General features: G+C 41.2%; 1 protein-coding gene across 5 annotated transcripts in view; it reads right to left on the bottom strand.

The window, feature by feature from the left end:
- Nucleotides 1–23,581, bottom strand: part of ILRUN (inflammation and lipid regulator with UBA-like and NBR1-like domains) — a 245,747-nt gene extending 222,166 nt beyond the window's left edge. Inside the window, exon 1 of one of the 5 annotated variants that reach the window (XM_069238830.1) lies at nucleotides 23,227–23,581. In XM_069238830.1, the coding sequence (XP_069094931.1) occupies nucleotides 23,227–23,384 (158 nt within the window). In that variant the 5' untranslated portion in view covers nucleotides 23,385–23,581. The other 4 variants (XM_069238833.1, XM_069238829.1, XM_069238834.1 and 1 more) reach the window with 4 other exon arrangements.
- Nucleotides 23,582–25,067: the final 1,486 nt, after the last annotated feature.

The following is a 25,067-nucleotide window of genomic DNA, read 5'->3' as shown; positions in this document are numbered from 1 at the left end:
CCTTCCAAAAATAGGCTAATGGCCAACAGTAATGTTGCCCCCATGGGGAGAAACCCTTGCCCAAGGGGCTGCCCCCTAAACAAAACACACACATACCAATTCCTGGTGCCTAAGTGGTTTCTGCCCCCTCCCCCCGGCAGATTGGCCTAATAGAAATAGGCCGATCTGCCCCAAAGGGGGTCAGAAATGGCCTAAAAACAATTTGCCCCTAAGACCCACCTCCCCATCCTCCCCACTCCCCCTGCCCCCTCCGGGAGCGACCCATGCCTAAGGGGTCGCTCCACTTATCAATATAAATAAAAAAAATAAAAAATGCAGGAATGCACAGAGAGACATGAAAAGGGAAGGAAAAGCCTTTCCTTCCCTTTTCGTGCCTCTTTGCCTCCCCTGCCCCCAAACAGAGGAGAAACTAATAAGTCTCTCCTCAGTTGCGCTGGAAGCACTGCTACCAGCATGATAGGAGTTAACCTTAGATGAGTTCAGCGCGCTCCAATGCCATCAGATGTCACTGGTGTGGGGGGCAAGGGGTGGAAGCAATTCCCCTTCCAACGTTGACCTGGTGTGGTGAGGGGTAGCCCTCAAGGTAAGTGCTAGCGCTTCCCTCGAGGGCAGATCCCAGGACATAATGGGTACGTCCGTGGCACCTGAGCACCGCAGCCACAGACGTAACCATTACGTCCTTGGCGGGGAAGGAGTTAAGGTAGAGTGGCAAGAATTCCTCTCAGGCAACACAAGAGGCTAACACCCATGCAGGAATTGTTTAAGTTATTACACATTTAGAGTATTTGCATGTTACTGAATCACAGGGTGAACCCGCTTTATCACACATGGCTTCTGAATTTTGATGAATTTCCTGCTTAATAAAGACATGGTCAAACAAGTGTGCGGGCACAGAAGGTTAGATTAGTCCACCATTAGGACACAGGTCATAATATGTAAAAGCACAGAAGCCTAAGGGGGTGTACTCCATTATTCACACCTCTGAAAGCAAGGGAACAGACGCCATCCCAAAGAAAATGCTGCTGTTCAATCCAACTCTCAATCTGTCCAATATTTCTTCTGATGGGCTAACACTCTGAAGTGAGGTAAGTGCAGGGTGACACTCAGCACTCTACAAAGCAACAAACTAAATGCACAATGGGGCAAGAGAGAGACACTGCACACAACAGAGGGTGCTTGTAGCCTTAAGAGCCTGTCTTTCTGACTTCCCTCAGTGCTGCATGCTTTCTCCCAGCTGGCCTTTTTGTCAAAAGCCCACAAGCTTTCTGCGCCTAACTTCACCTTCTCACATAGTGGTCTCCAACTTTACTCCACCTTTCCCAGAACTAGCATGAATGTGGGCAGCATATGCAAACTTGATAAGAATCATACAGCAGAAGGGATGGGCATCACTGAACTCACTTTAGCCCACACTTCCAACTACACAACACCTAATACTAATCTTTAGACAGAACATCACACCCAATAGCACGATTACATCACATAGGGGAGAATCAGCATGCTCAAAACAGCTCTCCTCATCTGAGCATAAAAGCAGGGATGTGGAATTCCTATGGCCCAATGCTCAGGACAGGACATATTGTTTGGGGTCAAGGACAACAAGTTTTCATGTTTCTTTAGCCCTTGGGATAAGTAGGCCCAGCCCCCTGCAGCACAAACTCTTAGGCTGCCAGTTTACAATGAAGGGAACGGTCTACAGTTGAGGTAATATTCATGTCCATATGTTAATGCTTTTTGAACATATCTATGGTTCATTAATGTAAAGCCTTTATTATTAAAGGTGTGCACTCTAGGACATGTTGTAAGCTCAGACTGCACTACTCTGACTAGTTCCATCATAAAAATGTGTACAGATGTTTGCAAAGTTTAACAAGATGCGACAATGCATAATGCTCCCAGAATAATCTGATCAGATGCAAATATTTGAAGAAGGCTGAAAGCAAGTTTGATTCTCTGCTCTCAAAATAAAGTGTTCACATAAAATGCAACTAGAAAAAAGAAAGTTTTGTTAATCTACTGGGAAATTTTAGGTACCATTTCTTTGAAGCATCATTTACTAAAATGCGTTGATGCATGCTAAAAAAATCATAATGGACAATCAGTGTAATCATATTTACCAAGATTATGGGAAACATGAAAATAAATAAGCACTGGTAAAGTCAATAGGTCTGACATTGGTGGTCAGCCTTTTGGCTTTGTTACATGTGTGTCTTGTTCTGACATGGTTTTTGTAAAATGTTATTGCTGTGAGAGCTGCTGGGCCCCCACCTTTATAACAAACATTGGCAAAACAAAATTGGTCTCACATTGCTCATAAGTCCCTGGCACTGAACAAAACGACTGTGTGTGTGCACATATGCTGCTTGTGAAAGAGCAGAATACTGTCACTCATAGTGAAACCAGTGATAGACAGAGAGATAGAATTTTAGTAAAAACAAAAGGTCTTGGTTAACGTCAGACCTAATTACGGGCTCAATTCTTAAAGGAAGTCACAAAAGTGCACATATGGTATATATGTTCTTGCATTAGTGTAGGTGTATGACTTCAGTGAATTCACAAGAATTTACATAAGTAGGCCAGGAAATCGTACTTCCAGAAACATTGTGAACTGCATTTTAGTAAGATCAAATATGCATGCGTAGATCTGCTCATGTGAATATCTGATGAGCGTTTACAAGTTCACTTCCCTCCAATCAATCACTTTTTTCCCCCCGCCCCTGAGAGACGTTTTACTGCTGCCCTTGTTATGAGTAAGTTTCCAACCTTTCTTTGTATGGAAAAAGATCAAAGAATATCTGGTGAAAATGCCTAAAAATGTAAGTTAGTAGGTTTGCACAGATTCAAGTGGGCATTCCATCCCTGGAACTACTGCTCACTGCTACATCCAGCCCCAGTATGTGAACTGTGAAAAGGTGGCAAAAGTAAATTGAGAGTATTCAAAATGTACTATTCTTTGAGCCCTGGCATAATCAGAGAGGCTATTAACAGGGCGCTTGTATAATTAAATTGCTACCATAATTTGGTACCAATGGGACAAGTGTGGTTTTTTTTTTGCAGGACAAGTAGTTTACAACACAGCCTGTTCCATGGACAAGTAGATCTTTTGCAAAATTCCACACCCCTGATAAAAAGCCTAAGCGTCTACCTTTTTACATGCATATATTTAAACAATCGTGTTAGTCAATACAACTGTTCTGTCATGATAAATATGTGCTCTCAAAACATCTATGTAATTACTAGTAAAAAATAAAAAATAAAATATAAAAATAAAAGTTAACTCTTCCTCACAAGACACTCACTTGCCAGGGCTTGAAAAATCTACTCGACCACTCGCATTGGCAATTTTATTTTATGAGGTCGAGCTATTTTTAGATTCCACTGGAGACTCTGGCCAGTGGACAAAGAACAGGTGCTCTGTTCATTCAGAAACTGAATCAGCAATTAAGATGCCTTCAAATCGTATTCTTGTCACATTTGCTCTGTGTTCAGAGACAGGGGTTAAAAGACAGTTTGTCTTCTTGCAATGCAAATACTTTTCCTTGTGACTGCTGAGTTCCAGGATTTTGTCAGGTGGACTGTCTGACCGGTGTGAAGTAAAATGCTTTTGGTATCAGCTTTTTCCTAACACACATTTATAAAACCAAGTCAACTTTACAAACATTTCAAAATATATTTCAGTAGCTGTGAAAGACCATTTTTTGTACTTCTGTGTGATGAAACAAATATTTTAATAGGATGAAAAAAATGTCAGAACACTTTACTTGGTGATGTGCAAATGATAAGTGTTTTCTGAAACCCAATTTTCCCAGATTAATGATTATATAGTTTTAGAAGTAAAGCTGCAAGTTAAAGGGAGGGATTTTAAACATTTCCTGGAAATTTACTGTCTTTAAATGTCAGTGTGCTACCACATGTTTTAGTAAAAAATTATTAAAAGTGAGAGTTTAAACAAACTGAGAAACATTCCTGCCCTGATGGCAAAGCTATTAGTAAACTAATAGGCAATTCATGCATGGATGATGTGTACCCTATATGCGGGCTAGATGTATTATACATGGAGCAAACTTTTAGTGTATTTAATCAAACAAATGAGGATTTTTTTATTTTCTTTACAGCAGAAATGCTAAACTCATATTTGAAAGTGCACTCATATGTGAGAATAAAGAAAAAAAGGCGACTGTAAAATACAATATTTGCCTAGGATCACACAATTTGAGACCCATTACCGGGTCAAGTACATTACAGTTAGGTCAAATAGATTATTCAAGCTACTCGACCTGCAGGTCTAGTAACAATTTTATGATTTTGAGAGGCTTGCTTGCACACTACTAGTTTTACAAGAAGAAACTTTTCTGAGAAGTGGACAGGAACGTGACATTTGGATAACTTAAGTCTAGTTAAATGGTGTTCATGTATGCCAGCCACTTGCACCATGAGTCCAAAAGCCCCACGGATGACATTTATGAATAAATTACATTAGTAAAATTTACCCCAAAGTACAACCATTAAACTTTTTTCCTGACTCAACACAATCGCATCCTTTCACCCAAACCTGCACTCCATCTACTTTCGAGAGGCAACTAAGAACACATCATTGATAACCAATCACTAAGATGCATGCCCACAACCCAAAAGATCAAATGCTTTCCTGACACTTGGACCACAAGAAATATAACAATTTGCCTGAGAACAGTCTAATGGTCATGGGGTGCTTTACAATAGCAAGAACTGACACACAGACTAAACAATTAAATCATGCATACCCGGGAGTCTGACATAAAAAAAAAAAAAAAAAAAAGAAACAAATAAACAAATGAAAAAAATATATATATATGTGGGTCATATAAAGATAACGCAGCTTGCGGTTTTTAAGATAAGACAGAATATCCTTTTACTACACAACTGCTGTAACTATCTTATAATATCCAATTCACCACACTCCATTCAAAAGAATGGTTACAATACTTCAATTTCTTTGTAGCAAGTGACAAAACAATACTGTTTGAGATGTTCCTAAAACAGTAGTTTTTAATTATTTCAATATTGTTTTTTTTTTTTTTTTTTAAACTGCTCTGATTAATATTTCTAAATGCTACTATGTTTCTAAGGAGAGACTGTGTTCCTGGCAATACAAAAAAAATAAAAAGTACTACTCTTCAGGTCAGGTTCTGCCGTCAAGGCCTGAACGCCAGCAAGGGGAGGGTAGAACGTTGTTTCCCATTTCCCTCTAGTGTGCAGATTGCCAGGATTCAATTTACTATCTTAATATAAACATCACATTTCTTGATCATACCTCAGCATTAGACATGCATTCAAGATAGGGAAACCCCTATACGGTCTTTGAACTACAAAGTAATCTTAACTAGCACAGTCGGACGTGGCTCAAACCGCTTGAAAGCAATAGTTTAATTAATAGTGGGAAGGAATATAGCAGAAAATGGCAGCAGCTGTTATTTTAGTAAAGGAATGCTCTTAATTTAGAAAGGAATTTGTTTATAATGCCGGTAGTATCAGGAACCCTGAACGTATAGTACTCTAAGGCTTGGTGTACAAGAATCCAGGTCAGAATGGTGGTCAGACTACAGAATAGGGTGAAAATGTCAAAAAGGAAACAATTACCTTGTTTGCAAATGCAGAACCCTTAATCCTTACACAAAGATTACGGTTAAATTGTGCAATGCACCCCCATGAAGCACCAGAGGAAAAACAATTGCAGCAAACATTGCTGCTGCTAAGGAATTTTGAGTTCCACATGTATAAGGGGCCTTCTACCTGTGTAGGCTCACTTATATATGCTCCCTCAACTACACTTCCTACATGTTATTCTAATGTACAGAAGGTAGAAGCACAGCATATTCTGATTGAGAAGAGGAAGCCCTGTAAATGTCAAGTCACAGGCCCACACACATAGCACATGGAAATTATTTTTCACATGTTCAAATTTCAGTAAGTGAAATTTGTCCCAGGACAAAAAAATAAATAAAAAAAAGAAGTATCCTGAGTTTTGCTGTTTGAGACAAGGTAAAACATGTAGTTTTACCAGGTAGAAAAACATCAATCGCACGTTAGCACTAATTTCAACCTGCTGAACTAGAAATAAGCATCAAGGAAAAGCTGCAAGAAGCAGTATCTGTTTTTTTTCCTACATTGTTTTACATCTAGATGTTTACACAGCACCAGGAATAGGGCTCTAGCCGCCCCAAAAATCCGGTACTTTTTCCTTATTCTTTCATGCATTATCCATCCTTTTCATTTGTTAAGAAAACCTGATTTCACAGCTTAAACAGCTAGGATAGCTGGATGGTGGAAAAGATTGATTAGTTAGACCACCTATGCCAGGCTTCAACCAAATAAAATGCATCTGACCGGCAGGCTAAAAGTTGCATACCTTCTACAAGATGTGCCTAGAAACTAAAGCAAACTCAGCAATCAGGATGAGCAGTAGCCCTTGTCCGTCTCTTTTCAGACAACACCTTAGAGGCCTTGAAGCACAAATAATGATAAGCCTAGAGTTAAACCACCATGCGGGTAACACTGAAAGACCGAAGAACAGCTCGATTTAAGTTTAATTCTGCTAAACTTAAGGATTAAAGAAGGAAATGTACAAAGGATAAATTTATCCTCACAGAAGTTTTTATAATGTTCTTCAGAAAAAAAGTTAGTCTATGTGTGCCTATTAAGGTAAGATTTTTTTTTTCTTCTATGAGACACTACCAAAAAACAACATCTAGTTCAGGAAATATTTATCAAGCACATGGACTCAAAAATGTAATCCACGAACAAGGCAAAACCTGGTCAGAGATCCATGGAAGAGCAGGATACTTAAACAGAGGATGACGGAGAAGACCTTAAGGTTCATATTTGAGTTGTAATGGCCTACGGGTTCTACAAAGTTCCACAATCCATGTTTGACATAGAAATTAAATCTAAGACAATATCAATTATTCTTTTAGCCAATTCAGCTGAATGACCTGGCTGTTATTTCTCTGGTAAAATCCAGTTCAAAACATGAAAACCCACCCACTCACCAGATGCCAGTTCCAGAGACAAGAGTCCATAATGAAGTTACCTCTCAAGACTATGCAATGGTTCACACCTGTCCTCAAAGGGGAAATCAAAAGTCCAGGATATTAGCAGAAGGTTCACAGAGGTGGACTACCCCACCCTAGGCTCCAGTAGGAAACACAGGGTTTACCACCCCACACCCCAAGATTACAGAAGGACCGCCATTCCTCCCCTACACAACCCTCCCGAATCCCCCCTTTCCAAATTCCCAGCCACTTCAAGGATTGCATACCCACGTAGCACAGGAGAAAAGGTCTAGGGAGAAATACCGAAACCCTTGCCACTTCTGTTCCAATTCCTGAAAGGCCGCAAAAATGTCTCCCGCTGCCCAAACATCAGCGCAGAGTCCCACGAGCAGGACATGCAAGAAATCTCTCAGCAAGAGCTAATTTTTTGTCACAGCAGCTCCTATCTTCACCTTACCAGCAGCTCCATTGCTCCTCAAGGTCAGCCGCCATCCCAGATGGAAAAGGTGGCACAAAAAATCCTAGCTTCACAATAAACGACAATGACATAGACAAGGGGAGAAACAAGAAATGATGGAGGAAGAAACTGAATTTTGGCAATGAATGTTCAGCTGTAAGGGAATGCATTGAGAGGGACTATTAGAATCATACTGATGAGTGGAACACGGACACTGGAAGTGGCGGTCCACCCAGAGTGCTTAACTGAGGCACAGCTCCACAAGTGGAAGGCTACCCAGCATACCAGACTGCCTGAAGGTGAATGAAATGGGGCACCTGAAGGTCTAGGACGTTTGAAGCACAGCGATCGAAAGTGAAGTGTCCCCTGGTATGCCTGACTAAGTGAGGCACGAGCACTGCAAATGGCCAGCCACCTGGAATGCCTGACTGAAGATGGACAACACTAGTCTCAACAGACAATTATCACGCTGGAACGTTTATGAATATGTTAAGCACGCCTAAAGAACGGCCTCAACTGTACGGCCATCTGGTTTGCTGACTGGATAGAATGTTGAACTGTACCTTTATGACGGGTCAGCCACTATACAGCAAAATGTCCTGCAGTGAACATTCCTGACAGAAGGGGTGGCAGGCATGGGGAATGGGAGCGGATAACAGATATAAAAAAATAAAAATCTCCCTTTGAAAGCAGAGCACAAAGTAAAACTATGACAAATTACTTCTAAGTAATGGAAGTGCTCCGAGATTTAAATAAAAAAAATAAAAAAAATTAAAAAAAAGGCAGCCTGTTGCCAATAAGGTTATTATTGAATTTAAAAAGGTAGCAGATCTCCGTCTTCCCTCACTTCAGTATCTAATTTTCACCATTCCTTCACACACTTCCACTCTATGGAGAAATCTGTCCTCTTTCTTCACCTTGAGCTATGTTAAAAATGGATTGGCCCCAGTACTGATACAAACACAGCCCTATTACCATAGATTTGTTTCACATTCACTGCACATACACTCAAACTACATGCACCCAGGATGCCAGTTCAAGATTCTGGGTGGAACTTTACATGAGAAAAACTGATAGGCTTGCCTTTCCTTAACAGAGACAAGAAGAAGATCTGGTCATACTAAAGATACAAAGTACCCGATATGTTGCAACCACGGCTTTATATGATGGACCCAGGGAATGGAGAGAAATCCAATGCGCAATACACCGCCATGTTTGATGCACCCTTGCACGTCACATAATAGGTTCTGAACCACAATTTACCAGGGACAGGCCTTGAATTTTGCACACGATACTAGCATGACAACAGGGGTAAAATAAAAGTAATGATACCAGTTTCACACACATTCAACTACATGGTATTTCACCATGCAGAGCACATAACCATCCCAGCATGTTACTATTGATCCAACAAGCACTGGCAAAGCCAATAGGTTTTTCCTACGTCAGATCTATTGCCTTTGTCAATGTTTTTAGACTTGTTGCACAGCAGTGTTCATAAAGATGTCAAGAAAAAAAGCACGGACGCTTCCAGTGCTGGCTGTCGTGACGCTTTTTCTTCTGAGGCAGTGGAGGGGCAAAACAAACAATAAAAAGGAGGAGAATGGGGGTGGGAGGGACAGCAACAAGCAACAATGTAGTGGAAGGAGGTGGGATGACAGGGCAAGGCAAACAACAAGTAACAGAGAGGGGTTGGGAGAAGTAGGGCTGGGCAGAGAGGGCCCGCAAACATGCACTCTTAACAAATGCTATTCATTTTTTTTCCTTTTTCCCACCCAAAGTAACTCTACAAGCAGCAGTCTATGAAAGGACACCGCCAGCAGAGTCAGGAAACTGTACTTGGTACAAGCAGAAGAACCGAAGAGAAAGTGGAAGCAGTAGGAGGACCTACATAATGGGAAGCAAGGAAATCAGAGAGACCTGGAAGCAAACCAATGGCAACAGTATGAGTTTGTCTCTAAGCCCGTTTTGAGGTAGCTTTACTTTATTTGCAAGAGATTTCGCAACAACAGTGCATGCGCTGTCTAGGCAAAACCTAAAAAGTACATTTCATTTTGAACAACGGACCATTTAATACAATGTAGCTGTGACAAGAACAGCCAATATGCAGTTTGACATATCTACACAAAACATTCCAATAAATTATAAACAGACAAAAAATCTCTGACATTATATCTAGTTCAACAGAAACCTGTTGGAATGGTTTATAGAGGAAGTCTGATCACTACCAACCTTATTAATAAAACCTTTCAATTACCTTCTTTAATAAATAAAGGAACTCACAGTTAACTTTGTTTTTGTCAATAAAGTATTTAATGTTCAATAACCTGTGTGCAGGAGTCTTTTTTATTCTACTTTTACATATGCTGCAGAGCAGCTTTAGAACCCAACAACAATGGGTCCCGGAACTCCGGAATGTTTGAGGGAAAAGCCCTAGCTGCAGGACAGAAAATTTATGGGAACTGATGTATTGTGTCCTTTGCGCTCCTGGCAGCCTTAAAAAAAAACAAAAAACAAAAACCTTGACATTAAGTCTCCGGTGCCCCCGTCTTGGCAAGAGTGCCACAATAGAAAATATGTGAAATTTGCTGTGCGCCCTGAAGGATGTTAGTGCAAAATCTCATGGCAAAAGGAGCACCCTATGTCTTTCTGTTGGAAATGGCCCTTTATGCAGGTTTATCCCCAAACTGTTTGCTTTTCTCCCCCTATTTTTCTGACCATCTTTTTGTTAGCTTTAGGACACTAGGCACTTTACCAGTGCTAAAGAGCATGAGCTCTCTCCCCTAAACTTAGTATAATTGGCTTACACCTGTTTAGCATATATATTTAATTTACCTGCAAGTCCCTTGTTAGCTGGTATACTCAGGGTGTGTAAATTAAATGCTACTAGTGGGCCAGTAGCGTTGACTGAGCCACCAACAGAAGTAGCCTTTCAAAACTTGTCTCAGGCCGCCATTGCAGCACCTGCATGCAGTTTACTGTCACAGTGACTTGGCATTTCAAACTAATTACCAAGGCCTAAACTCCTCTTTCACTACACCCAAGTAACACTTAAGGTAGGTCCAAGATAGCCTTACGGGCAGGGTGCTCTGTATGTAAAAGGTAGGACTTAGATTTTACATGTCCTAGTTGTGACAAACAGCCTATTTAATTTATCACTACTGTGAGTGCTGCCCCTCTCATAAGTTAGCATTGGGAATGCCCTTATATATGTCTAAGTAGAGTGGGCATGTTTGGTTTGTCTGGAATGGTAGTGAGACATCCTGCTTATTGGTGTAGTTGGATTTTACATTACTATTTTAGAAATGCCACTTTTAGAAAGTGGGAATTTCTCTGTGCTTATAACTCTAGTGGTTTGCAACTTGACTCCAATCCACGTCTAGGCCAGAGTGGCAGCTCCACTTGGTGCATACTTTCAAAGCAACCATAACACAGGAGGGGCTGGGCGTGATAGAAGAATCATCTGCATACTGATATTCTTCCTGGGCTGGGAGAGTGGGGGTCGTTCCCACCTTGCATGTCAATAGGCTGTGTCCTGCCCTTGCACAATAGGCTGATGTCTGGAGAAAGGGCTGGGTTGAAAAAGGGGTTGTTTTTCACTTGAAAGAGTTTCTTTCAAGTCACCACCGGAACAAAGATATTTTGAGTATAAGTATAGGGGCTGTGATCCCATGATTCTGAGAGCACTTTGAGCTGGGAGTGAACCTCTGTCAGAAGGACTGCTGTACTGCACAAATGACTCATCTGGACTGCTCTTCTATTGTTGCCCTGTTGCCTACTATTTGCTGAGTGGCATAAAGGACTCACTGGATTGCTCTTCTGCTTGTTGCCCTTCTGCCAACTACTCTTTGACTGTCCCTCATCAGGCACTGTTGGACTGACAGGGGGAGCTGCCACTGTGTGCACTGATATGCTGGCCTGCCTCACCCTGTGTGCCCTCAAGTGTTCTTCTGGGACTGGCCTGCCCAGAGATGGCTGTGGGACTGAGTCCGGCCCAACCAAATCCTTTTTTTTTCTTCATTATTTTCTTTTACTAGCGCAGGGCGAGTGGTTTTATCATTTTCTACCATGTTTTTTCATTAGTGAGCACCGCTTGGGGAAGTCAGCACGTGGCTGAATGACGTTAAACTCTCCCTCAATCTCGTGTTGTTCCAAACCGAGCACAGGCTACGAACAGGAGAGCACGAGCTACATTTGCTAACATCAGGCGGCTGGCGTTCGGAAACCCTCCTGCCACAGATGACTGTTTGGGTGACAGGGGTGCCCCACAAGTTACATTTGCCCCAGCAGAAGCCTATAGTGAAGGGCCATACAGACGTGGACCAACACCACCACAATGCAAGGGATACCACATCAGGGAACCCCTTTGAGCAGGGACTCAGTGCATCATGCTTTCTTGGATACAGGAAACAGCTGCCCTGCAGGAATCCCCCTCAAAGGGACCCTGTCGGACTCGGATGGCTCTCAGCACAGCTCCCAGAGAAGGACCATGACCTCAAAAGCCCCGGCAATTCGCCCCTCCCTTGTTTAGGAGACCTTCCCAAGGTATTACTGAGATCACCTGAGTATTGTCCGGCTCCTCGTCTGCTTCCATGTCTTGATCTGCGATGGGGACCGCAGTCACATTCCCGTCACTAAGGGGTTATATTCATCATAAGGGTGGTAAGAGCTCCTGGGTTTCTGCCCTCTATGCATCAGGCCTATTCTAAAGGAAACCCCAACAATTACCATAACAAGTATAATAGGGGCCACAGTACTTTGGTGCCCTTGCTACATTGTGGTGATGTATATGCCTCCCACTCCCCTAACCGGCAGCATGTGTGTTTAGGATAATACTTGGTGATAGTGTGTGTCATTTACTACCTGCTGCAAATGTGTGCTGATCACAGTTGGTGATTAGGAGTTTCATTCATTACATGCTGCATTTCATGCTCCGATACTGGAGTATGCTGTTTTTTATGTCTTCTACTCATCAGCACTGTATCAGGGGACTGCATAATATGAACAGTAATGTTTTCTTTCATGATGTATGAAAACCTAACAGTAGTTCCTGTGTTGCACTCAATGTGATGTTTGCAACTATTGCCTAGTTGGCAAAGTAAACACCGATTTATGTTGTATTGGCCTCTGATTTATGTAGCATATACTTTTATGTAAAATTGTGTGGAGTCTCTGTTGTGGTGTATTTGTGTCACTGATGTGAGTGGGCTGCGCAAACACTTTACACATGACCTCTGTCGATAAGCCAGACTGCTCTGTACGAAGCTACCAAGGGGGAGAGCACAGGTTATCTTTGGTGGGTTACTTACTTTCCCAGACTACAGTGGTAGGTTCTGCCTGGCTTAGGTGCATACACTAGCCAGCCAGAAACCCCATTTCTAACATTTTCCTCTTCCGTGTCCAGTGCCACTGTCCTTCCTATTCTATATTGAAGTCCTGCTCTGCAAGGGGCCGCATAAGAGCCCAACCTCGAGCACCCAAAGAGGTCTCCCCACTGAGCCAACACTGCTTTGCTCTAATCTTTTCACGTCCGCTTGGGGAGACTTCAGCTCCTCTGCAGGAGAGCACTACTGTGTTATCAGACAGAAGCCACCACACCCCACACCCCTGCCTCACAGGCTGCTCCTTTTAACCCTGGGGAACTAAGTGGTCATTTTCACAGTCCCGGCCCTGCCCAGGAGCCTGGCAAGGTGGAGCACAGCAGAGCTCCCAACACATCCACCCGACACCCAATCACTCAGAGTGATCAGGTCTCTGAGGATGATTACACCGACAGAGGTGGGCACATGTGCCTGTCCCCCACACTGCAATTTTCTCTTCCCAAGGACTTTGCCACACCATGGAAGTTCACAAGTCCAAGGATCAGAACTATTTACCCCTGATCCGCCGAGCATTCAACCGCTTCTCCAGTTGCTCTGGCCTTGCTGGGCAATTTTGATCTAGCATCATGTTGCTCCTGTACCATCTCTATCCACAAGGACTGTTGATTCCAGGCTCCTGGCCTCTAAAAAGTTATATTCTTTTTAGAAACAAATGTTTACAGAAGTACGCCTGGAAACCTGCAAAAGTCTACCTTTACAGGTTCTTACAAGCACTTCGAGCAAACGTCAGAGACTTCCATTTCTGAACAAGCAATCTCACACATCCATTTGCCAAAGTGAAAAAATGCCTAGAAAGTGAAAACATACAAGCTACCTTTTTCACCTCACCGAAAATGTTTTCTCCACTGAGAAACTGTTTTCCCCACAACCACATCTCTCCCTTTACCCCCCCCCTTTCAACCTTAAAAATTTTGCTCATGACCGTGTCAGGAGTATATTTCTCACCTTTTCCAAAATGAGAAGAATTTGGAAAGGAGTTTGCAAATACCCATCAACTTTTAAGTGTGTGGCGAAAGTCAGTGTTTTCCAGTCAGAATCCACTTATTCTGTGCCGCCTCTGCCCTTCGGAGTAGATGTACTCACAAGAAAGTCTTTGTGTGCAGAACCAAGCTTCCAAGCATAGACAGCTCTGAGAATTAGGCCCACACCATATTGACACCATGCAGAGTTCACTTAAGTGTAAAATCCCAAATTACACATTGCTAGGAAATCCCTTAGTTGTAGCAAACATGCAAACAGAGGCATAGTTAGATCAAGTTATATACCAAAAGATTCCACATCTTGGTCAAGAGAAAGAGGGAGGGGGGGGGGGAGACTGAAACATCTCAAATCTACGCACTAGACAGCAAATATATTCTGGGTTTACAATATAATTTGGATTTATAAATAATCTGATTAGTAATGCTTGCGAAATGGATTAAATACTTTACCTTCGATATGTCAGAGAAATGCATAAAATACTTCATTAAATCAAAGTGCTAAAGAGAGCAATGGTACAAATAGAACAATGCAACACAGAGCTCAGCTGCAATCAGAACTTTGGCAAAATGAAAGTGCTGGCATATTCAGAAACAGGCCATGATCAGCAAATTGAAGGGTGAAGAAACTATATATGTATACAGAGTCTTTGAGCGCCTGGAGGCTAAATCTCCAAACATTTGATATAAACAGAGCACTGGGCTGCTCATAATCAGGTATATTCCGAGAGGTGGCACAATCAGGCGTTGCTTGATTAAAAGCACCACTAAAATTGAAACCCTAAAATAAAATTAGCACTGTAACCATGTATTAATACAATGAGAACACCCACCTCACTGCATGGCACTAATGGGATAGATGTACCTTTGACAAGTGGATATTTAAAAAATAAAAATAAAAAAATCTACATTTCTGCAGATTCACCATAATTTTACAGGAACATTTAGTGAAACACGCTTACATTACATACCTTTTATTTGCATCAAAAAGCAAAAACAAAAAGCTATAAATGAGCAAGCCATGAAAAACCTGTCTTTTTTTTTTTTTTTAAATAAAGCTTTCAAACTGGCAGTCTTTTCAGAAGAGAGGAAACTTTGCAACCTCCTTCCCCAACATTGAGCGATACAAATAATTCAAGCCCCACTCTTAGCAAACTGGAATACAGTAACCCAATGTAAACAGGCCCCCAAATCATTCAAAATGAATCAAATCCAGAACAGGCACACAAATTTGTAAAGAAGACAGAGGAAATTAAGTCAGGCAAAGCCAGCCCTCTGGTTTATCTTTCATTTCCAAATATGCACCAATCTTTAAAAACTTACCTGCCTTGGACAAACCACATGCTGGTGTCTCCAACTACTAACTCCAAGCTGCCCAACTGGTATGAACCAAACCATGTTATATTGTTCACTTCTGTTCCATACAGATTTAGATGAGAATCAGGTTGACAAAAACAAATTACATAACTGAAGAGATTCGGAAAGCAGCTAAAAATATCCATCCTGCTTTAACTACCAAGCTTAATGGAGGTAGGGTAATAAAGTTAAGAAAAAACACTCACCTCACTCCCAAACCCAGTACATGCCAATCTGTTACCATGTTAAAAAGGTCACAAACGCTATAGGAAAAGCCATAGAGGTAGAAACACTAAGATATTCTACTGTGACAATCAAAATCCAGATGAAAAATAAAATATATTTTAAAAAAACAACAACAAAAAAAAAACACACACATTATTTATAATCTGAAGTTAACTGCACTAAATAAAAAAAAGCCACTGCTGCATATGAAATGAAGTCCCCAACTACAGGCAGAATGGTAAAAATGTACAAAACCTCTAATGTCAACATGGCAGACTTGTTGGTAAGTAGCAGGTTAGAATTAATGAGGACAACAAGAGAGCACAAGATTCCATGCCTTGACTAAAAGCTTTGTTGATGTTGTCAACTCTCTTTACGAGTCACTCTTAAAAAGTACAAACCATAGTGTACAGAGGTGCGGAATTCCTATAGTCCAGCTCTCAGGACATATTGTTTGGGGTCAAGTACAACATGTTTTCATGTTTATTTTGTCCTTAGTACAAGTAGGCCCAACCCCCTGCAGCACAAAGCCTTTGGCTGCCAGTTTACAGTGCCACATTATGGATCAGGAAAGGGCACTGCCTGCAGTTAAAGTAATATTTGTGTCCATGTTTTAATGCTGTTCAAGCTTCTAATTATGGTTCAATAATGCAAAGATTTTATAATTAGGGTGGGCGCTCTAAGGAAATGTAAGTTCGGACTCCCCTACTGAGAGTGGTTGCATTATAAAAAATATCTACAGACATATGAAAAGTTTAACAATATAAAGCTGTGTATAATGCTCCCAGTGGATTTTTGTTTTTTACAGAATAAGCAGATTTATGACCCAGTCTGTCCCATGGACAAGCGGATATTTTGTTAAATTCCACACCCCTGCAGTACCAATAAAACCAGTGGGGCTGAAACCACAGACGAGGTTATATTCCACCAATGATGCTCATGATGGTGCCATATAACAAGTTCACTGCTTCTCCTTAATATTCTTCTCTTCTTTTGCTGCTAGCATCAAATGAGATTAGTGACTTCCTGGTATTTACTAGTTTCTGTGTGTGTTTTGTTTACTACAATTTACTATAACCTTTTTGTTAACTCAAATGACTTAATTAGAAATTATTAATGAATGTGTAAGTGTTCAGAATAATGAATTTGGTAGAAAAAGAATAACGTAGAAAATAAAATGTGCACGTTTTAAATTGCAACCTCGGAGAATGGGCACCAGTATTTACTAATTGTACTAAATGAGTGATTAATATACATGAAATATTGAAAACATTAGATTTATGTAGTAATATGTCATATTGGGAGTTTTAACCTATGTTTTGTTTAATTGTAGGCCTTAACTTAGCGAGTGTCTAGGCCTAGTCAAACAGGCCTCATGCAGAAAGGTGAATTTCTTAACATCTAAAGGAAAATGCGGACAAAATGAACGGACCGTGAACTGCTCATTGTTTTAATAAAATACTTAACTGGCGCTTCTGTGAGAACAGACGGACAGGAGATGATGTCTTAAGAAATTTAACTAATAATGTGTAACATGCATGAGATGTACTTTACTAGGACTAGAACGACGAAGACACTGACTGGAGAAGGTGCAACATTTTTGATACCTGACGAGCCGGATGATGAGAACACCGTAAAGCGGACCAATCAACGACATGTAAACTGTGAAATATTAGTATTCATAGATATTCAATACTATTGGTTAAGATAACGTACGACTAATTGACCAACTGGAAATTGGGGGATAGTCTGGGTGACTTTGATATAACAACATGTCAGAGAGAAGAGAGTTCAGATGTTAGGGGAGCAGACCTTATTCCGATTTTGTGAAGCGATATAGAGAAGAGAAATGATTTGAGATTCTGTTATTGGCTCAAACTCTCTGATTGAGAGCCTGATGTGATGCTGATCGACTGATGACCTGAGGATGAAGACTGACTCTCTTGCTGACCCATTCCGTGCTTAGGTAGATATGACAATGTGAATGAAATGCATTTTTGTGCCTTTCCTTTCTAGGTGCCAACTACGCTGTTAAAAAGTGATCTTAGCAAGATGTTTTTCTAAATTCTTGTTTACTAAATTGTTTTGGATGAAGCCCCACATGCTGATGCTAATCTAGGTTAGGTGAGGGTTTCCTTACATGACGTTTACAGATTACAGAGATAAATGGTTGACGGACTGTTTTTGCTGAACTTCACGACCAGGAATTACTTATTGTCTTTGATTATTTTATTGAACTTTGTTAATGCTTTAGAATGTACTCTGATGCAAGCTTTGATTAGTTTGTGTCTTTGGCGTCTAACAATTTGATGCTGGTTTTTATTTTAATTGAATTGCGATTGAATTAATCTCATGATTTACTATTGTAAATCAATAGAGAAATAAAAATTACTAAAACTTATATTGAGGTGTGGTTATTCATGGCTGAAAGGTCATGGTATGATGTTCTATGTTTTTATTGACTATTGATTGAGGATTTGATTCATAGTTATAAATATTGTGCATCGATTACTAAGAACATTGGTCACATCATAGCTAGGATACTCTGTGCAAATCAAAAGGTTCAATCGACCTATACATGTCACCTTGTAAGTTTACTTATTAAGGACCGACGCGTTAACACATTCACATTTCTGTGCCAGAACCTTTTTCCAAAATAAATGCAAATCGGCATTTACAGCTCTTTGGTGTCTTTGTGCACCCACACAAACTTTTCTGAAACATTCAGGGCTTTGCAACCTTGTGAATATTGCTTCAATTGTCTCATTGTAGCCAAAGAGAGATGGATAGATATATATAAAAAAAATTCACCAATTGGTCACACCAAAAATCATGCTCTCTTGCTGCCGGTGCTGATGACGGAGTTGGCGACCACAACTCCTGTAATTGCTCACCAAAGATGAAACATCGCACTCCAAGAAGTTCCTCTATTTTGCTTTTAATTATTTTATGAATAGTGCCTCCATGCTTATTTTGTCCTTGGGACAAGTAGGCCCAACCCCTGCAGCACACATTTTTTGGCTGCCAGTTTACAGAGAAGGGAAATGTCTGCAGATGAGGTAATGTGTGTCAATAGGTTAATTCTGTTCGAACTTGTATTTATGGTTCATTAATGAAAAGCCTTCATTATTAGGGTGAGGCCTGTAAATAAATGTTTTAAAGGTCACACTGCACTACTGACAGTGGTTTCAGAAAAAGAAAAAAAAAAAAAAGTGTGCACAAATGTTTGAAAAGTTTAACAAGACGAAGCCAAGTATAATGCTCTCTGATTAGATGCAAATGTTAGCAAAAGCTTGTAAGTAATAGAGATGATTCTTTGCTTTCAAAATAAAATGTTCAGAAAAAAAGCAAGTAGGAAAAAAAGTGTTTTGCTACGGTGAAATTTTAGGTGTTATTTCTTTGAAGCATCATGTGGTACAAAGTGTTGATGCATGCTAGTATTTACCAAAAATATTCCTAATGGGAAAATGTGAATAACCATTTTCAACAAGATTATGTCAAACATGAAAATAAGCAAGCACTGGCAAAGCCAACCAATCTGACTTTTTTGTGAGTCTATTGGTTTTGTCAATGAGTGTCTTGTTTTAACATGGCTTTGTAACACTTTATTGTTGTGGGACCTGCCAGGCCCTCACCATTGTAATAAACACTTTGGTCTCAAAAAGCAGACATTGCCACCAGTGGTGTAACAAATGCCATTCAGGGGGCTACCCTCAGCACAGCACTTGCCCAGAGTGTGTCTGGAGGGGCGGGCCCTCCATGTTCTTTACAGGGGGGTCCCCTCCAGTTTCGTTACACCACTGATTGCCACAGTAGTTCCTGGCACTAAACAAAATTACTGTGTGTGCCAATATGCTCCTTGTGGAAGAGCAGAATGCGATCACTCACAGTAAAGCCAGGCGACAGAGAGAGAAATAGAAGTTTAATAAAAAACAAAGTGCCTTTGTTAATGCCAGACCTAATTAGGGACACAATTCTTAAAGAAAGTCACAAAAGTGCACCCATGGTATAGGTCTTTTAATTAGTGGCTTTCAGGAATTCAAAAGAACTTACAATAGACCAGGAAATCGTACTCCTAGAAAAATATTTGTGAGCTGTATTTTAGCACGAGCAAATATGCACCTGTTGATTTGCTCATGTGAAGATCTATTGAGATTTACAAGTTAACTTTCCCTCCAACCACTTTTAGAGAATTACAGAAGAGCTGGTGAAAATCCTTAAAACATGCAAGTTAGTAGGTTTGCAGACTCAAAGACATTCCAGCGATGGAACTACTGCTTTCTCCAGCCCCAGTGTGTAGATATGCAGAAAGATGGCAAAAGAAGGAAATTGCTATAGTAAGGATTGAAATTGTAAGTATCCAAGCCCCAATATAGTACTAGCCCTGGCATTATCTGAAAGGCTATTATCAGAGCTCTTACATAATGAGATTGCTGCCACAATTTGTCGCTGCACTACATGGCACCAAAGGAATACGTTTTTTATTTTTTTTACAGAACAAGTATATTTAAGAAGCAACCTGTCCCATCGACAAGTGGATATTTTTTTAATTTTACACCCCTGCCGACCGTGGCCAAACTGACACGGTCATAATGCGTCTTCGTACCACCACTGCGAGTCTGGCAGTCTTAGGACCACAAAACTCGTAATTAGGGCCTTAGTCTTCTTGTGTTCCAAATGATGAAGCCTCTCCTCCTCTTGAGGCATGAGATGAAGCAAAGAACTTAGGTAGAGTGATGGATTGCCCAACATGGAAGCGAGTCATAACTTTTCAATAAGAAGGCCACACGAGTTCCCAGCACCACTATGTCTGAAAAGAAGGTGGTGTGAGGAGGGTTGTATTGAAAGTGCCTGCAGTTCACTCACTCAGTGGTATCTAAGCCCGCACAGAAGACATACTTCTCCACTTCCGGCCCATCATGAACCGTTTGTGCCAAAGTGGCCCTTAGGTCTACCAGGATCACCATCAAGATCTCGCTGGCCATGTCCACAGGGCATGTGCATGTCGGCCCAACAGACAGAAAGACACACTGCCAGTCTAGCAAAAGAAAACATTAGCTTACAAAAGGCATTAATCTTGTTGGGCTGTCTACCCAAGGGATTGGCTGTAAATTAACTAGGTTTCACTTTACTGGTCAAAGCCTGTACAGTTGCACTTGCTAGAGTGGGGTTCTTGGTGAGAAGAAAGTCTGAGTCACCAGGCCCAACCCTATGCCACCTCGCCAGATCCTGATTAAAAATTGGATAAGAAAATGGTTTTCACCAGGTAGCTATCAATGTACCAGTACTGGAGCATGTGCTGGTCTTTGCACTGCAGATGTACAGGACTAGTCAGGCTTTGTGACAACCGGTTCCAGTTTTATAATTACATAGTGTGACATCTGAAGACCTCTGGCCATCGGTTCGCAGCCCAACAAGGGCACTGGCACCAGATCATCATGACGAAAGAAAGGAACTGATGCCAGCACGCAAAGGTGGTGCTAATATGTGTCTCTGCTACATCAAATGCAGTGTGGTATGAAATTGACAAAAATTCTACCTATCAGGACACGGGAGCACCACTAGAAAATACTCTGGGTCCAGTCTGGCACCTTGGGGATTTTATAAGGTGAGGAAGCATTATTAGGAATGCATCAGAATGGCTGAATTCCGGCAATACGGAGTGGAAATCAATAAGTAATGTAGTCTGCACTATTAAATAATGTTAAAACAGATCACAAAATAGTGGCAGAATCATCTTTTATGATGCACAGTTGTGTTGATGACACATCAAACTCTGTTCTACATTAAAAGTATAAAACTAATATATTTCCTTATGTACAACCAAGGATTCTATTGGTGCAATTCAGAGCGCCAGTGTCCTTATTGGCTAGCCAGCAGAACACTATGAACATAACGTTTTTTTAGCACTTTTGTACCAAAACATGAAAATCGGAATGGCTGGATTCCAGCAATACTAATATGTGTGAAAATCAATAAGTAATGTAGTCTGCACTATTAAATAATGTTAGAACAGATCACAAAATAGTGGCAGAAGCATCTTTTATGACGCACAGTTGCTTTGATGACACATCAAACTCTGTACTACATCGAAAGTACAAAAGCAATATATTTTTATATTGGGTTTTCATTGATTACCAGCCCTGACAAAGCCGGTGAGATATTTCCCAGGACGAAACATGTGCTGGCTGGTCTGAAACTGATTAAAACTGACTTAACTGCACTGCTGGACTGGAGTTTGGATTTGAAGCTCGAGTGCCACCTGATGAATAAACATTACTTTCTATATGGACTATCCACAATATGAGTGAATAATGTCGTGGGATTGCTTATAGGCGTGTGCTTTAGATGTAGATATCATGAGTAATTAGAATATATAGAACAAATATTGTGCTCAAAATAAATTCCAGATTGTGTAAAACGTGAACTGGGTGAAGTACTATAAAATGTGTAATGCGATTCATTCTTCTGTTGAGACTGGGAAGCCCTAATCTATTTTTGGATCCTAGACACACTTCATGATTGGCAGTATGATGATTGAGGTCAAGGTAATATAGGAGGGTCTGGGTGAAATGTAGGAGGTTCTGAGACTTTTTTTAAAAAAGGCGAGGCAAACTGATAAAGAAGGCTAGGAGTGCAGAGTTGCAGGTAAGTGCGAGAACAGACGTTTGCCAATAATTGCCATTTTTTTTTAGGGATCCTGGTTATAGAATTAAGTGAGCGAGAAGAATCAAGTTTGTAACGCTTTTCAGGAGGTGTTGTCAGCTACTGCTATTCTATCAAGTATGGCATTCTAAATCTTAGCCATCTGAGATGAACTGAAGCTTGGCCCAGTGCAAAACTTAAAAAGTGATGTTAAAGAAGGCCACTGAAGAGCGAATTACAGTTTGTTGGCGGGTACAGAGTTTACCCTACAGAAATAGTAGCACTGTGTCATGGATGATTCGATAAACAATGCATGTTGTGTTAAATGCAATGCACCTGGATTGGGGCAGTCACTGAAAAGACTAAAAACATTTATGGTGAAACGCTAGGCCAGATTAAAGAGTTGTTTTAAAGCTTGTTTCAGTCAGAAGCGCACGGAATCATGGACACCACAACTGTTCTGAAAAACCTCTTTTTTGCCATACACAAAATGGGGCCATTTGCCAGACATAAAATGAAATCCACGACTCCATAGTTTATATAAAATAGTTTTAAAGCACCCTAGTTATGTTGCCATCTCAACTTCAAAAGTGTGCAGCGCACGATGGGAGCAAAATCACTCCGCATTTGCCGATGTCAGTAAACTAATCCCGCAGCAAGACTAAGATGATAGCTTCTGTCTGGATCTCTCTCCTGCCTCCTATAAAACACAGATTGTCGTATCAACATCTACAATTAATAATGGTAGCTTTCATGTTAGTCTCCTCTGCCCGACTGACCGTATCCAATGCCTGCTCTCATGCAACTGTCTCTCATAAATACTTGTTTCACCAGCACCCCACCAAGCGCCCATGTACGTAACGGTTGCGATACACGCCTTGGAATTCTGTGTTTCTCTTATGCCATCGGGTTCACCAATTGGTCACGTAAAGGAAGAAGGCATACCGGGCCGGACTGCGTGGCTGGACCTCCCAGGGTCTTCGCCGGTCGCTTCCCCATGGCAGATGTGAGCTGGAAGTTCTTGTGACTGTGTGTGATAATATCTCCTTTTTCCATGTATTCCATATTTTGCCTTTCACTTGGTTCTACGCTACTTCCCCTCGCATTGATAGTTCAGGATGTGCTGCCCTCCACCCGTTCCCCCCAGGCCTCACCAGTTGGTCATATCCAGGAAGAAGGCGCACCCGGCTGGGTTTAATTGGAAACCAAGTAGCCGCTGGAACTCTCCTATCAGTACGTCCTTGTCCGTGGTCCCGAGGCAACTAAACTTTTGCATCAGCTCGGGGTCTAGGTCAACGTCCATCCCCTCCATGGCAGCCGGGGACGGGCCAGCCGCCCACTACAGTCCCCGGTCTGGTCCTGCTATGTAGGCCAGAGGCCTTCCCCCTGCCTCAGGGCTTCATCGGCGTGTAAACACACTGCGCAAGCGTGGCTTCCGGGCCGCTGTCCTTTGCGCCTGCGCGAGAGCGAAGCAAAAGCCACCGAGCAAGCGCAGATTCTGAGAAGCCAGAACGTCCCGAGGTCGTCTCGCGGTAGTTCCACAGCTCGTGCCCAGCTGTCACAATGTTAAGTGACGTCTTCCCTTTTGAGACTGTCGAAGAAAATAAAATAAAAAAAGTTGTCAGACACCCTACCCAACCCCTTGATCCAAGTTATATAAAAATATTTCCATCTTAAAAGGAGAGTATCATGGGTCCATGCATATGAATTTTGTGGAAAATTTTTCCCGTAATATTCTGATTTATTGTGATTCATTTCACATTATTTTAAAGCAGAACGGCAAAAATGTGAAATGGTAAGCTTGTAATTGCACAAAAACACTCCCTTCTAATATTCATTTTGCAGCAAAATGAGAAGTAACTATTTTAAATAATTTGATACGGTTACATTATTGTCTCACATGGTTCGACAAATACTGAAAACTTTATATTTCAAGATGGCCGTGAAATGTTCAGTAACTCAATAGTGCACCATATGTGTCCGTTGTTTGTTTCTTCGAATTCCAGCCGCAGCTTTAATTCGCTGTTGGTTTCATTAGGTAGGATGGCAACAGGAAAGTGAAGATGGACTGGCATGCGATTACAGTATTCTATCCCCTGGACAAATTATTTAAAGTGTTATATATAGAACGCCAGGCTGTCCAAGTGCCTTATATGAAGTGATGTGCCGTAAGCCTGCAAAATTGTAGGTTTTACTGTAACCGATCTATAAGGCGTGTATCCAGATAACTGTCAAGAATCATGGTATTACAGAGGGGGTTTGTTTTGTGTCTCAGGATCTCTCACCCACTGTGGTGTTAGATAAATCGACCGCATGGGTGTCTTTGCAGCAGAAGAACGACCGGTGTTTTGTGGTCCTCGTCTTATTCTTCCCTATGATGCATTGGAAAGCTGTGTGTTCTCTGCTTGTCAGTTGTCAGAGTGACGTGGGCTTAGAAAGCTAAATCGCCTGCCCCAGGTAGTAACCTCTTGGTTACTAGGGTATTTTGCTAGCCTTCTGTAAAACTATCTCGGAGCTTGTATTTGCCTCGTACATACATCTGAAACGACATTAAAGTTTTCCTCAACGTGTTCCAGACTCTTAACACATTTTATACAGAAAGAGTTTCTCCCCTAAATGGGGACATTTGGCTAGAACTGCTGTATGAATGTCGGAGCGTGGATTTCCTTTTACAAATGATTGCCATATGTGTGAGTCCACTTGGCGGGACAGAAAAAAACAAAGAGGGAAAGATCCAACCTTGTAGTCCTGATATGGAGCAATATCCAGTCTCTATAGCTGGTGTGTACTTCAGCATGTTACCCACAGCCGTGAATTATTTGTACAGTATATTTGGATGTTATTGTATTTGAGCTTTGATTTCTCTTGTAGTTTTGTAAAAAGTCTAGATATATATTTTTTAAATCACTATATTGTCAATTTCTATATTTTATAGGGTGTCGAGTATTTTTCTGTGTCAAACACACAAAAGGTGATGAAAGGAATATTTGCAATA

This window comes from Pleurodeles waltl, chromosome 6 (assembly GCF_031143425.1).
Source record: "Pleurodeles waltl isolate 20211129_DDA chromosome 6, aPleWal1.hap1.20221129, whole genome shotgun sequence".
NCBI classification, from domain to species: Eukaryota; Metazoa; Chordata; class Amphibia; order Caudata; family Salamandridae; genus Pleurodeles; species Pleurodeles waltl.
The sequence above is the reverse complement of the archived record's forward strand: the minus strand, read 5'-3'. Positions and strand labels throughout refer to the sequence as shown.